The following is a 15,108-nucleotide window of genomic DNA, read 5'->3' on the forward strand; positions in this document are numbered from 1 at the left end:
TAAGATTTATATAATGCTTTCGGCTTGTGTCCCCAGTAAGCTGCAGGGCCATGTGAGGATGCAGCTGGCTGTGGGGGGGGGACAGGTCTCCGCTCTGGGTGACTCCTCCCTCTCCACGGCAGGCGGACTGTAAATGTCCTCCGACTGAGAGTCTGTCACCTACTCGTCATGTTCTCTCCCACTCCAGCTAAGCTCTCACAGATTCTGAAAACGTCTCACTGGGGTCATGAGCTCTTCCTCTGAAGTCCAAGTCCACCTACGTCTTTGTCTTGAAGTTTCCCTTGCAGGAATTCTCTAGGACTCCTCAGTCTTCTGTGTTGCCTGCCTCTCCTTCCGCCTCGAGCCACCACCTCTGTTTTATTAATGCACCTCTAGCCTGGATGTGTGTTTTATCTAGATTAATGCATTTTGATCTGACTGTATGTCCAGAGGGACAGCATAGCTTGGCTACCAAGTTAAATCTGTTGTATCTCTTTTATTTTATCCCAAAGCAACATTCTGTGGGTCCAGAAAAAATCAGAACAAGCAAAGGCACAGAATTATCCTGAAAAGTGTGTATTTTTTACATAATGTCAGTTTGGGGGCCAAGGTGGAACTCACTAGGAAGAAGCTCTTTGACAACCATCTACTTTCAAGAGCCGACCCTTCTGTACACAGGGTCTGAACAAGGAAGTGTGAAAGAACATCGAAAGAGAAGATGACAAAAGGAAACGTAGGACAGACCTGGATGCTTCTGTTTCGGAAGCAATTTCTTGCGCAGGAAATTCGGGAAGCATTCCCAACACCTGATGAGTATGGAGAGTATCCCAGTGAGTTTCCAGTAAGGCAGATGCAGAAAAGATTCAAGGAATGGAAACACAGAAAAGGCAACATTTGTTTTTCCAAGTTACAAGACATATACATTATATGCTAAGACAAACACTACACTTGACAAAGGCGTAATCTGCTTCACCGGCCTTGTCTGCATGCTGCGATGCGACAGCGCAGGTACAGACGCCTAGGTACAGACGCTTAGGTACAGACGCCCCTCTGTTTCTGACCAGACACTTTCTGAGCCGAGCAGCAGAATCCCACGATCCGTCTTGCGCTCCGTCGTTCCCTGCGGCTCCCGCGGAGATCTGAGCCGCGCCATCGGCTCGTGTGACATGTCACGCGTTCAGACACACGCCTCGCATGGCAAACCGACTGTCAGGCGTGGAACGAGGGAGCCTGCGGAGCTGCGTCGTGTGCAGTACCACAGTACAGCTCCAGTTTGGCTGAGGGGAGACAACACTACCCCCCCCCCCCATCCCAGAGGCATACATAGAAACACACAAACACACACACACACCAGCCAAACAAAAAACGCCAGTCGCACTGTCGGATGTTGGATGTCGTTCTTGCACAGTCCCGGTTCTGGTCCTGGGCCAGAAAAATCACTAAATAAAGGCCAGCCAGCATTTTACGGTCAGGACCGGCCTTCAGTCCGACCGTGGCGTGCGGCGGGGCGCGAGGACCGTGCCCTTTGAGCCGGCCAGCTAGCAGGTGACACCCAGCACCTCGCACTGGTCCATCTGCATCACTTTGGCAGACACACGTCACAAAGGCCCAGGGGAAAAGGGGGGACAGAAAGACAGGGGTGGGGGATTTAAACAGGCAGCGCGCATTCTGAAACACACAGTCCATCAGTAAGAGCTTAACTGAAGCTTTCAAAGAGACCTGCAGTTTCTCCCCTATCATACGGCTCAGTGCTTTACTGGAGCACTTCAGTTCACTGATGGGTACATCGGCAGGGTCCCTGCTGGTACCGAACTGGTCCTTATGGTCCTTAACCACTACACTACCCGCTGACCACTGTTTATGCAGGTCAGTGTCACCTGCCCTGGATAGGCTGCCAGCCAATCACAGAGCACACACACTCACACACACACACACACATTTCTATTCATATCTTTGTGGGGACAGTCCATTCATTTCTAACAGAAAAACCCTAATCCTGAGTATGACAACCTTAACCCCTACCCATCTCTAACCCTAACCCTAACCCCCACCCATCCCTAACCTCAACCATATATAGCCAAACAAAACACAAGCGTTTCGCCATTTTTAGTTTTTTGATTGCAGTCACAGATTTTTTGAAAATTGAGCTGAGGGACGTTTGGTCCCCACAAAGTAATATATACAAACATCCACCCCCCCCTACACACACACAATTTGAGTGATTTATAGTTACAATAAAAGTATGTCTTAGGACTGCAGGACGAAGCCCTCGAACCCGGGGCGATGCAGCCAGAGACCACGAGATAACGAAGCTAAGCTATGCTAAGGCTTAGGACGGGAGCGGATTTTAATCCGGCCCCCCGTGTCACTCAGGCGGGGGGGTAAACATTGGCACAGAGGGAGCATTTTCACAGCGGCTGAGCAGCTTCAAGGCCCCCGGCGTGGCTGAAGCTGAAATGAAACAAAGAATAGTGGGAGAAACGGGGGGGGGGGGGTGTTTGGTTGTGGAGGCTGCTTAGGTGTGATGTTTGCCGCGGTGCCCCCCTTCCCAAAAAAAAAAAATCATGTTCCTTGGCTACTTGTCACAAAAAAGGGCCAGTTAGGCACCAGCCCCGCAGGTGTACAAGACCATCTCCATGGCAACAGCAGCAGGTGTAAACTAAAAAAAATAAATTAAATAAAAACAGAATATTCTTATCGCGGCGAGATGAAGACCCCGTCCGCACAGCTGCCAACGACCCCGAGCCCCCCCCCTGATTTTTACCTGAGCCGCCCGCGTGCAGAGCCCAAATTATTCATCAAGGTCATTTATACCGCCTCCCGCCCCAGCTGGCAGAGAAACATCCGCTCTTTTCTTCCCCGAAATGGGAGGTGTGAGAAGCCACCGGGCAGAGCGGGCCGGAGCCGCCAGGGACAGGAAAACAGGCGCCCAGAGCCAGCGCCTCCGAAAACCACAGAGGGACTGGTCTGATTCCTCTTAACAGTGACCAAAGAAAATAATCATTCAACATCTGGAATTATAAATATTTGAGAAACTTTAGCAAATAAACCTGTTACAGGCAACTTATGATTAGCTTTAGATAAAAAATATAGTAACAATAATAACGCTTCACTAAGATGTGTAAGGAGAGGCACGTTCAGCCCCCCCCAGACAACCGGCTGGCTATAACTCACCATGCACCTCTGGTTAACCCCGTTTAACCTGGTTATGCAGAAGTGCCCATTATTAACCTGATTTAATTGGGCCATCCTGGCTGATTACCTGGGAAACACTGTGGAGGTTATTGGCTAAATGGCCGCAATCTTTACCCTGAGTGCCGCCCCAAACTCGCCAGTCCAGGTGGACGGGGGTAAAACACGAAGAGTAACAAAGGAGGGTTAGGGGCGGGGGGCTGAATGTCTGCGGACCTTTCCTCCTCCTCTGAACCTGGGGGGGACCGTGCTCCGAAGCAGCCACTCCCACGCAGGTGATGCACTAAGCTCGCTCTGGTCACATCCTGCAGAGGATCTGAAATCCGTCACATGGGGGGGCAACAGAGAACCGAGACACAGGCTCTCAGATGGGGGGTCACAGGTCGCCAAAGCTGTACCTCGGATACAGAGACGGCTTCCCGGCCGCGTGACCCGCCCCCCCCCCCCCCCCCATCACTGCTGACCTACTTAGCGGTCAGGTGACAGTCCCTGGGAGGGTGACGCTCGTCCACACACCTGCCGAGAACGGCCCCGCTTCCCCCTCCCGCGATCACCTGCTAACGCTGTGCTGGTCACTGCCCCCCGGTACCCTAACACTTTCTGGGATGGGGGAAGCACAAAAAACAGCCCCGGCGACCCCATGTCATCGTGGTGGGGGGGTCGCGACTCTACATTATTCAAGGGAGGAAACGAAATTCTCAAGCTGAGCATGAAAAGCCCACCTGGAATGAAGAGGAGGAGGAGGAAGAAGGAGGAGGAAGACGACACAAAGTGGCCCGAAGTGAGCAGAGGGTGGACGATAACCTTCTCTGCCGTCACCGCAACGCCGGCACGCCCGGGCTCCATCTCGCGAACCCAGGACAGCGTGGCGACCTCTGCAGTGAGGAGCCAATAACCGAAGGACCCCCCTCCCCCCTGGTCCCACAGCCCCCTACCTTGGGTCAGCGTGCCGGTGAGCAGGCGGTAGACATAGCGCCCCACTCTGCTGATGCGCGTGCGGCAGCGCTTTCTGCACTGGCTCATAGCGCTCGCGGCGGCGGGTTTGCGGGAGGGGGGAAGCGATCTCCGGCGTGCGACGGCTCCGGATCCTCCTGCCGCTGTGCTGCTCCCGTGCTGCGCTCACACACACGCACGCACACACAGGAACACGCGCGCAGAAGCATGCGCCGCACACGCACATACACACGCGGCTCGCGCCCGCCCTTCTCCCGCTCGGCTCCACCTGTGGGGCGTTCCGCTCGACGGAGAGAGGCGGTGCTCCGCCCCCCCCCCCCCCCCACAAGTGACGTACGGCCCCCACCCCCACAACGTACACCCTGGAGGAGAACTGTCATCACACATCCTCAGAGTGAAAAAATCTTAATAAAAAAATGTTAAACTCCAGACTGAAGCACCATAACGATCATGCTAACCGTGAAATACTTTTATTTCTCATACTTCCTAAAACGATATTTTTTTTTTTACATGGGACAGACCGAGGGCTGAGGAGGCACTTAAAAGGAGCAGAAGATGCCAGCGAGTCGCGCGAGTGCTCCTCCACCTCCTGCTCCCCCACCTCCTGCTCCTCCACCTCCTGCTCCTCCACCTCCTGCTCCCCCACCAGCGATGCAGGGAGGCCAGAGAGCCGTCGCCCTGCACGTTTAGAACTGCAAAGAGAGAGAGAGAATCAGAGAAGCTGGCAGAGCACTGAGGCTCCACTTCCCGCCCAACAGGGTGGTGCCCGGGTTTCAGTGAGGTCACGGTGGGGTCACCGTTGGGTCGCGTCGGAGTCAGGATTGTACCAGGAGCAGTGGAATCCTGCCAGGGTGAAGCCAAGGTGACTTGTTATGCTCTCTCTCAATGACACGTGCTGTGAGACTAACTCAACCAATGCCCTCCCTACCCAGAATGCTCTAGTTCAGTAGCGGGTACAACAGAAAGCATTTCCCAAGTCCCGCCCCTCTGGTGAGGCTGACCCCGCATGACCTTGCAAGGACGCCTGGAGCAGATGCATCCTCCTTCATCTGTTCTCCTTCCCGATCTCCCTCCTTCCCTCTCTCGTGTCTGTTCTCCTTCCCTCTCTCGTGTCTGTTCTCGCCCCGATTTTTTTCCGAAGCCAGATTTCACTTTCATATCGCCTGGGCTGCTGTGAATTAGAGGTGATTACAGTCGCCCCGGCAACCGCGGACTCGGCGCTGCGTGCCCAGCCAATCCCCGGCTGGCTGCAAAGCCCAGTATCATTAAGGGCAGCCTGACGCCGCGGCTCCAGAGGACAATCCGACGGCACGATTCCGGAGGGGCACAGCGGCGGACATCTGAAGGTGCCGGCGGAGACATATCCAAAGGCTGCAATCCAGCCGGAACCACCCGTCTGAAGGCTGTGCGCTGCCCTCCCACAATCCACAGGGACGTTCATTTGGTGGATTTCTTACTCAAAATACCCCCAGGGGTTCTATGACGATGCATGTAGAGGTATTGTACATTGGCCTCGCCCTCACTAGATGAGCAGTGACTGAAAATGGGTGGATAGATTGATGGATGGATGGATGGATGGATGGAGGAAAGGATGGTTTGATTTTTCAGATCAAATCTTGAGGCTCACAGAGACCCGTTACATTGAGTCTCTCAGCTGATTTTTGCTATTTTTTATTAAACTCATCCATTAACCCATAGCCTTCCTACACACTCTGTCTACTACTACAGGAGCTCTCACACATGCTGACTATTACAAATATTTCCATATCTATTTATTCCTAACAGTATTTGCCATAAAATGAAGCACAGATACTCCAGTTTCCCCCCACAGTCCAAAGACATGCTGAGGCTAATCGGAGTTACTAACTTGCCCTTAGGTGTGTGTGTGCGTGAGTGCATGGTGTGTGAGTGTGCCCTGCGATGGGCTGGCCCCCCGTCCAGGGTTGTTCCCTGCCTCGTGCCCATAGCTTCCGGGATAGGCTCCGGACCCCCCACGACCCAGTAGGACAAGCGGGTTGGAAAATGGATGGATGGATGGATGGATGGATAGATGGAAGAAGCACAGATTAAGAAAATTTGACATGATTACAAAATTCACAAACATCTTGTTTTGGGGATAATAGACCTGGATCACAGTGAACTCCAGAAGAAACCCCAGACTTCAACCCAACAAGATTTTTTGGTATGAACTGAAATATATCCCATCACCGCGACCACCTTCAAATGTTAGAGGATTTTAAAGGACTTGGACGGAATACTAACAGGCTTCTACCCGGAAATATAGTGCATAAATCACATGTAAATATTAATTAAGGCAAAACAGGGGCCAACGCACTGGTAAAATCCATCTGTATCTACACCTGTGACTTGACTCTTGGTAGGATAATCTATATGCGGTCATATAGATGAGTCAAACTAGGACTAGGACCACCAGCAGGGGGAGCCATCTGTTGTGTGGGTATAGCAGCAGGACATGTGGCTGTGCACTTGGGCATGAACAGTGCCAGCCAGACTGGGCTCAGTGTCAGTGCACTGTACATTATGCGTGCGCCGGTAAGGTCATGGACTCAAATCCCAGAAAGGACATGGCTGCTGTACCACGCTGATGAAATGCGACCTGAAAATATGCTAAAAACAGGAGGCAAACGACTAAACCTGCAACGATTCCCTCTCCAAAAGACGTCTAAACAATTAATAAACATCCAGTAAAATAAATACCAGACTAGCAGAATATTCACTTATTCATTTTTCCGTTTCACCTACGACTCCTCATTTGAACATTCTGCACGTGGTCCTTCTTGATCGAAATGCTACTGTACGAAACGCTACAGTGCTATCACCCCGCACGCCGCTTTTCAGAAACTCGCTGTCACTCCGGGCGATGATGTCACCACCAAATCGTGCGGTGGCGCACGAGTTGCCACGGTTACGGGACCTCTGGCTAAGACACAGCTGGGCTGCCTCGACGTCAGAACATTTCTCTGGGGGTAAGATAAACAGAACACTACTAATTACAAAGGTATTACCGCAGGACAGTACCGACTTACTGGGGCTTAACACAGCGCAGATACGATCGGCACAGGAGTTGTGAGGATCTAAGACTAATAGGGGAATATAAATTAAACATTTGTTTCAAAAAATACAACAATGGTGTGATTGGGGCTTATTGGCACAAAAATGGTGCAATAAAAGAAACTGGGAAGCTGGTGTGAAGATGGCACATAATGCAAGAACCGGCAGGGGGCTGTGAAATTATTTGTACAGCACTAACCTCCAGTCCCCACGGGCAGTGTGTGTCTGTGTGTTATGTATACAGTACGTTGTGGGGACCAAATGCCCCTGTTATTTTGACATTGTGGGGACCATGTTTTTAGTCCCCCTAAGGGGAAAGTCAATTTTATCACAATGCGTGACTGCAATCAAAAATCTAAAAATACCTCTCGTGCTTTGTTTGGTTACCTATGGTTAAGGTTAGGATTGGGTAGGGGTTAAAGTCCTCATGTTGGGATTAGGGTTTTCCCTATAGAAAGTAATGGACAGTCCCCACAAAAATATGAACACAAATGTGCGTGTGTGGCATTCTGTCATCATTCCGAGGAACACGCCGTAACTGGGTCTGTACTGCCCAGTCAAACTGAAGCATACAGAGTCAGCAAGAAACAATTAATGATTTATATTTAAAGATAAACAAGTCTGCCCCTACTGCTTAAATCCGTGATAATGTACTGTGTCAGGTGTTTAAACCTGTTTTACTGTAATCCCATGACAAGTGGGTATACATTCATTCTGTAATACCCTGTGTCAGATTTAAAGCTCCATTTTAATTGTTACACCAGAGAGGAGATTTAAACTTCCGTTCTGTCATAATCCTGCAGCAAGTATTAATACCGCAATCCTACCGTAACCTGTAACCCACAGCAGGTGTCTGAGATCAGTCGATGCCCGATAAGTAGGTAAACACCGTGAACACAGCATAATTAGCCGCATTGACCCTTACAGGTTTCGGTGATTGCACTTACCCATGGATCAATGCCTGATGACGAGGGGAGACAGGGAAAACTGATAAGGGAACCTGCAGTGAGACACAATAAGATACGGCAGGTCACATGACTAGTGACCAGAAGGTTCCACCCAAATGGAATACAGCTTGTTGCTAAACCGTTACGTAAGACACAAGCATCCCAGAGGGACACAGACTGTCTGGCCCATGCAGACACTCTAGGGTGAGCAATTGCATCACAAAGCATGTACCTGCCTGAGTCTTCTAGCTTGGGCTATGGCAATGACTCCGCTCACAGTTCGACTACAATCACAACGTCTGTAGATCAGTAAAGCAAAGGTGCTGTCCCAGACTGAAATATGCCGCTCCAGGGCTCAAAACTGCCTCAAAAAATCGGCCACAACATGATAAGAAAATAGCCGGCTGGCTCCGTCAGTCTTCTGCGGGATTGCGCGCTTATCCGTTACTGAGACGCTGCTGCCATCTAACGCATAAAAGCAGCCACTGCAACCCGGCGTCCCCGAAAAAAAAAGCGCACGAAAAGACGGAGATTATACAAGAAATTGCAAGTCTTTTCGGCGAATCGCTCCTTATTGTTTGGTCAACTAAACAATTGCTCCACTTCCGACATATACCCTTAGACATTGTCTCATCGATGTGGTGCTCACTTTATGCTTTATAAAATTGTATTAAAAGTATTTTCATTTCTTAGGTACTTTAAATTATAAATGACCTCATGTGTATGTGCATTGCTTTGCGTCTGGTAAAAACAAGCATAAATGTAAACGAATGTAATATTTGTCATGCTGACTCAGAGATGTCTGTATATCACACCAACAGGTGGATAATAACAGTGTATATCGGCCGTGAACGAAGAATCACTGAAGGAATCGTTGCGATCACGAATATTCGTTCACAAAAAGTACTGTTTACAAACGACAGCTGGCTAATGAGCGGCTCCGTACGTCGGGGCCCCTTCACATTCTTCTGGTCGCGCCATTTCTTTCAATGATAAACCCACAGGGGTGTGTCTGTAGCTACTGTGAGGCAGGCAATACGGTTTATGTGTTAAGCACGAATGTGACTCGTGTCCTGTCTCCATTTCTGCCGGCGTTTTACATGTAATTTCATTGACTTTCTTGACACTTTTATTCATTGCGGAGCGCACGGAATTGTGCGCGAAAATGGAAATTGTCCGTGCAGGGCATCAGCGCCTCCTGTCAGGCAATCGGGGTCCCACAGGGTCCGGCACGTTTTTATTAATCTGTCAGATCCTGCACATCATCAAGTACCCTCTACGTCTGTGGCTATAACACAGGGAAATTGGAGTTTTGGAGCTTAAATAACAAGTGCAGAATCTGACTTCAGTCTTCCGTCTGTTTATTTTCGGTCTATGTTGTGTTTGCCAGCATATAGACTAGAGGCGAACAATGTAAACACAGCAGATATCTACATATTTTCTGCTCGAAGGTTCTGAAAATTTACATTTTAAACGGAAATGTATGATGTATGATAATTATTTTCTGAGCCTGAAACGACACTACTGTTCAAATGTACAGTGTACCACACTAAAATAAAATACAGCTTAAGAATTGGGTATTTGTTGCACGGTCGTTGTGTATGCGAGTTTTCGCTGCAACTCCGTAATTAGATTACTAATCAGAGGACTGATTGGCTGAAGAGTCCTGACGCCTGGGTTTGAACAGCTGACCTACAGGTTATCCCAGAATCCTGCATACACACTGGCCCTGTGCGGATGCGACTGGCCACGCCTGCGCCGAAGTATCTTCACACAACTGTTACACGTATTTTGGACAGCAGGGGGCGCGCGTCCATTCCGATTAATTTGGCCTTTGGTAACCGTTGTGTCGGAAAGTGATTGCTCCTCCCTGCCATGAACGTTGTATCGTTACTGTTAATTAAGCGTGATATGGCTCATTTTTGTAGTTAATAAATAATTTGGTTATTACATTCCACCGTCTTCAACTATGCCTCATGAATGTAATTTTGGATAAAGGGGATTACTGTTGAATATCTCTACCCGAAAATGACCCTAAAAGTTGAAATACGAACAATATTCTCCGTAATGTGCTTCATGAAATTTTAAAATCCATCAAAAGGTTTGACTACATTACGCAGAGTACATAATGAACGCCAACGGAAGCAGCCATTTTGACCCAGTAGGTGGCACTGTTGAACCACCGCGTGGAATCGTTTTCGGCCGGCCTCCCTGAAGTAGAATACTTCTCGGCGTTTAATGTGCTCATTACACAGTTCACTTGCTATTGCTCTATATCTTTTAATGATACGACCGCAGTGGGTGCTTCCTCCTGGCAATACAGGCTAACGGCGCGCTAATGTGCACCTGCCGCAAATCTTATGACGGCCTAAACAAGCGGAGGCACCGGCGCTGCGGTCATTCAGCTGAGGCTCAGGTTTCAATGGGGTCGTGCTCCACCCACAACCCTTTTAATTTCACACTCATAACTGCTCTGAGTTATGACTGCAAAGCGCACCAGAGTGACCTCACCCACGACCATTATTCCAGGCTCTATTTTACACTGATAAAGACAGCTGCTGCTCTTATTGTCTTTATCGTGTTGTGTCTGTTTGTTTTTCCTCCCCCCCCCCCCCCTTTCACTGAACTGAGAGAAACCATTAGCCACCAGAGGTGTCTTTGAGTGGAAGAGATGCACCACTGGTGATGACTGCCATTCTTACCGCTTGGGCTACAGTCTCTCGCATAAACACCACCCGCCCACCCGCCATGCTAACATAAAGGCGTGGTTCGCTCCATTCACCGGCATGGAAAATGCTGCACCCCAGAGCACCAATCCATAATCCACTTGAGCCCCGTATTCACAAAGCATATATAGTGAGGTATATGTGAGCAGTGATCAATGGCGGACATCTAGCTATCAAAAGGACCACGTCATACGTCATGTCTCACCTAAAGGCCAGCAGCCCTTTTAATCCATCAGGCAAAATTTACTGCACTCCCCCCCCCCCCAACCACCCCCACCTCTGTGGAAGGAGTTGCAGTGGGTTGTATGTAGGCATAGAGGAGCAGGGGTGGGTGTTGGGTCGGGGTCTGAGACATTCTGTACAGTAGGAGGTGGAATTAAGCCACACGTGCAGTTTTTTTTCTGTGTGTAAAAGCTGCTCCAGACGTTTTGTACCCCCCCCCACAAATTCACACTGTAGTTACTGCCATGGGCAGGCCCCCGGGTTTCCTGGCGGGCAGAGGAGCCACGCAGAATGCTGGCATTTGCCGGACTCTTCTGGCGACGCCCACTCCGGCCCTCCAGCCAATCACGGTGCTTCTTTCATGTCACACCTTCACCCGCATTAGCAGCTTACATAGTTGGAACCATGCAGCTGAATGGATCTAGCCATGTGTTGCTAACTATGGTTTTGGGAAACGCCCCTGAGAACGGGAAACCCACTACCAAGAATCTGAGGCAGTCCTGACCACGGCCGCACGCTGTGGCTGCACTTTCCTGTCCGAACATGAAGCTTTATAAACGATCAATAACTTACATAACAAGCCCCAAATACCAGTGTCTGATAAGCTCTGGGTCGACACAGGAAAGCATGTCTCTCCTATGGGACCCTGTGAGAACACAGCCAGCCAAAGCTGTACAAGGCATCCTGGGGGGGGCCCGGTCTCTCCTTCCTCCTAACGCGGGCACCCATCAAACAGGCAAGAAATACATATACATATTTTTGATCATTTTGAGCTTTTAATCAAAAGTAGTACAACATTAAACAACAGCCATACTGAGCAACTGTATTTGATCTTTCTGCAGTGATTGACATGCCAATCAAAACACTGTGACATTAAAGAGATATTATGCAGAGTGTGCGCAACTTTGACTAAATAAGTTCTCCAGCCAGCTAATTGTCATCCCTGCAGCTAGTGCTCGTGACATCATGCCTGCCAGCTGGACTACAGTTCCGGCATCCTCTCTGACTTTGGGAAGGAGCTTGGGCTCGCGTGTGTGCGGCGGGCGGGCGTGCGTGTGGTTGCCTCGGTTACGGGGGAATGACAGCGTGACAGTGTGACCTGGGTATAGATGGAGGCGTGCTGCCAGGAGTTGGGGCGGAATGGGCAGGACTCCACAGGGGGGGGGTGACACCCACGGCCCAGCTGCCGTGTTTCGGGCTGGACGGCACAGCCGGCAGGGAGAGAAGGTGTATCCCCTCGGTCGCTAAAAACTGAGGCACCCCTGCGGCTGCACATGCGCGCACAGAGGTTGGGCAGCAGGGGGCGCACTTCATCTCGGCAAAACTGAGGCACCTCCACAGATGGAGGAAAGCAGAGAAGACTTGAGAGAAGACAAGCAGAGAGATGAGAATTGAGACAATGTGGGAGACAGAGGTGTGGAAATTACACCTACAGACCAAAAGGTCAGTTAGAGATCCCCTGAATATGGACACCAAGATGGCCTTAATGTTTCCCTAACTCTACACTGCTGGCTCTTACTCCAAGACCCTCTGACGGACTGATCTCCTGCCAAGGACATATAATAAGAGACTATTGATCCCAGCGAAAGAGGCAATGTCTCCCATCGCTGATCCGTCACACAAAATCCCCAAACACCCCCACAGCCTTTCTTTGATGTTTATCTCTACCCACTCGTCCACCCGGCCCCCAGCGAGCCCTGCTTGTAAGCCCCGATCTGGGCTGCATTTCAGAGGGGCAGGCTGTTCTGTGTGGAGGAACCGGCGGCGGCCCGGTCCACATAATTCCTCGCCGTCTGAAATCCTGTGGGCTGCGGATGTTTGGATCTCCTCCATCAAGTTGGTTTGTTCAAGAAATATAAAGGCAATGATTATCCTTCGGAAGACGCACCCCAGTCCTGCAAATGCGCAGGTCCCAGGAGGATCTGCCAGTGGGATCTGCAACTGTCCCCCCATGGACAGATTTGGAAGCAATTAGACCAAGTCCAGCAGAACATGTCCTACATCGTCAGAAGCTTTTGACTCTATCAATCAGAGACTCAACAATGAGGAATGGATCTTCAGCCAGCTGAGCGTAAACACAAACCACATGTTCCTCTATGACATCACTGACTGGCATGTAATCGATGGTACACACAAAAATAAGAAAATGAACCATTATTGATACATCAGTAACACAGTACATTATTACAGCAGAGGTGCACCAAATGAACTCAAGCTGACAACAACATTACAGACAGTTTGTTCAGTATCGACAAAGTGGAGAAGGCATGTGTAATATCAGAGGTGGGGGGGGGGTGCGGGGGCTGTTTATATATCCCATGTTCTCGCCAGTCGATCACACTGATTATTGGTACGACACATAACGCCTGCTGCTTAACAGCAAATGACAAAGCGGAGAACGTGAACATTCATGTCGTCACCCTCCAGGTTCGCCCTCCGGAAGAAGCGTCTGCATCTCAATGTAAACGGGCACTCGGCAAATGTTTAAATCCATAAAAATAAAAGTTTACATTCGGCAGTGGAATGATAGTGTTTCCATGCCAACGACGAAATCACAGTGCTGAAAAGAGCTCCTTATTGCCCCTCTACATCAAGAGAACCGCCCGCACCCACCCAGCCGTGCATGGCGCATGGAGAACACGCCTTCCTGTGAGCCATGTGGAATCCCCCCCCCCCCCCCCCCCCCCAACGGAGAAGCTCAGCATGCCTCCAAGTGAGGGAGGCCTTAGAGGATTGAGAGCATGAAAAGCACACAGCACTGCGATACAAAAATAATAAACGAAACGCGAGCAACCAAGCCCCCCCCCCCCACCACCAGCAGCACCAACCCACGCTCCATGCTGCTGCCCACGGCAGAACGCGAGTGGGCACCGGCGGGAGCCTAAATGGCCACACGCTTTGAAACTTTCCAGCTGGAGCTCCCAGAACTGAACGCCTACTTAGTGCCCCCTGAAGGAGGGGCCTGCTCTGGTGTCAGAGCTCCAGTTCTGCTTGGCGATCTGATCCAGTGACGATTAGTATTTTCACGGCCAAAACATTCACACAATGCTTACCGTGTGACGCATTTAAAAAGGCAGATATTAATTCTCCTTCCTTAACATCCTGTATGCTGAGTCCTGGGTCCTTAACCACCATCTCTGGAAAAATAGGGTCACCGGTTGCCACCAATGTCACTACCATTGGCCATCCATGCTACAACATGGCAGTGAATTCCATTCCTGTGTGTGACTAAGAAGATCTACTCAAACAGTCCTCGTCATGAGCCCAAAAGTGACGCGTTCCACCTGTGTGCCCCCTCCCCGTTGTGTTCAATTTGGTACAGCCACCCACAAGCCAGCTGCCTCTCAGAAACCACCCCACCCCAAAAGGCAGACAGATCCAGCATCTCAGTGCACACTTTTCCCAGAATGCACCACACCCAACACTAGTCCACAGGTAAAGGGAGCCTCTTCCTCACTGTGCTACATTACTTACTCCTATTACTTACTTCCACAGTGCGTATCAGTGGTAGCGCAACGCTGAAGGTATTTCCCAGGGAAAGCAGATGAGGGGTAGAAAGATTCCTAAATGAATTACTCAAGGTGTTTAACGCCTGACAGGAGCCGAGCCACCCCCCCCCCAGTGAGACTCTCTCTTCATTACACCCCTGCTGGCTCCCTCCACTGTGCCTCTTCACTTCTCAAAGCTTCCACGTGGCGCAGGATTAGCGGACGTGCGGACACGCCGACGGCGATTAGGCCGGGAGAATGGATCGGGAAAACAAAACGGCCGTCAAGGGTGTCTGAAAGACGGACTGCTCTTTATCGCCGCTGCGCACTGTGCTGAGAGAGGCCTCTCCACAAAGAGTGGGCAGCTTCTGTAAGGGGGGGGGGGGGGGTCGGCTCTGAATTAGCAACTCTCACTGGTGCGCTGTCCAGACCGAAATGCATCCGCGCAAATCCCCAGGGAAGTCAGGCTCTAATTTAATTAGCACACCAGTCAGTACTGGTCATGCAGTAATTGGTCCACAACAAAAT

General features: G+C 50.4%; 1 protein-coding gene across 4 annotated transcripts in view; it reads right to left on the minus strand.

Moving 5' to 3' along the window:
• kcnip2 (Kv channel interacting protein 2) overlaps window positions 1-15,108 on the minus strand; it is a 69,946-nt gene that overhangs the window by 30,462 nt on the left and 24,376 nt on the right. Inside the window, exon 1 of one of the 4 annotated variants that reach the window (XM_023820573.2) lies at window positions 4,107-4,378. The exons of the other annotated variants lie outside the window; for them this stretch is intronic. Within the exon in view, the coding sequence (XP_023676341.1) occupies window positions 4,107-4,194 (88 nt within the window). The 5' untranslated portion in view covers window positions 4,195-4,378. Of the gene's footprint in view, window positions 1-4,106; window positions 4,379-15,108 lie in introns of those variants that run through there. 4 annotated transcript variants of the gene reach the window in all.

The sequence above is a fragment of the Paramormyrops kingsleyae genome, chromosome 20 (assembly GCF_048594095.1).
Source record: "Paramormyrops kingsleyae isolate MSU_618 chromosome 20, PKINGS_0.4, whole genome shotgun sequence".
Lineage (NCBI taxonomy): Eukaryota > Metazoa > Chordata > Actinopteri > Osteoglossiformes > Mormyridae > Paramormyrops > Paramormyrops kingsleyae.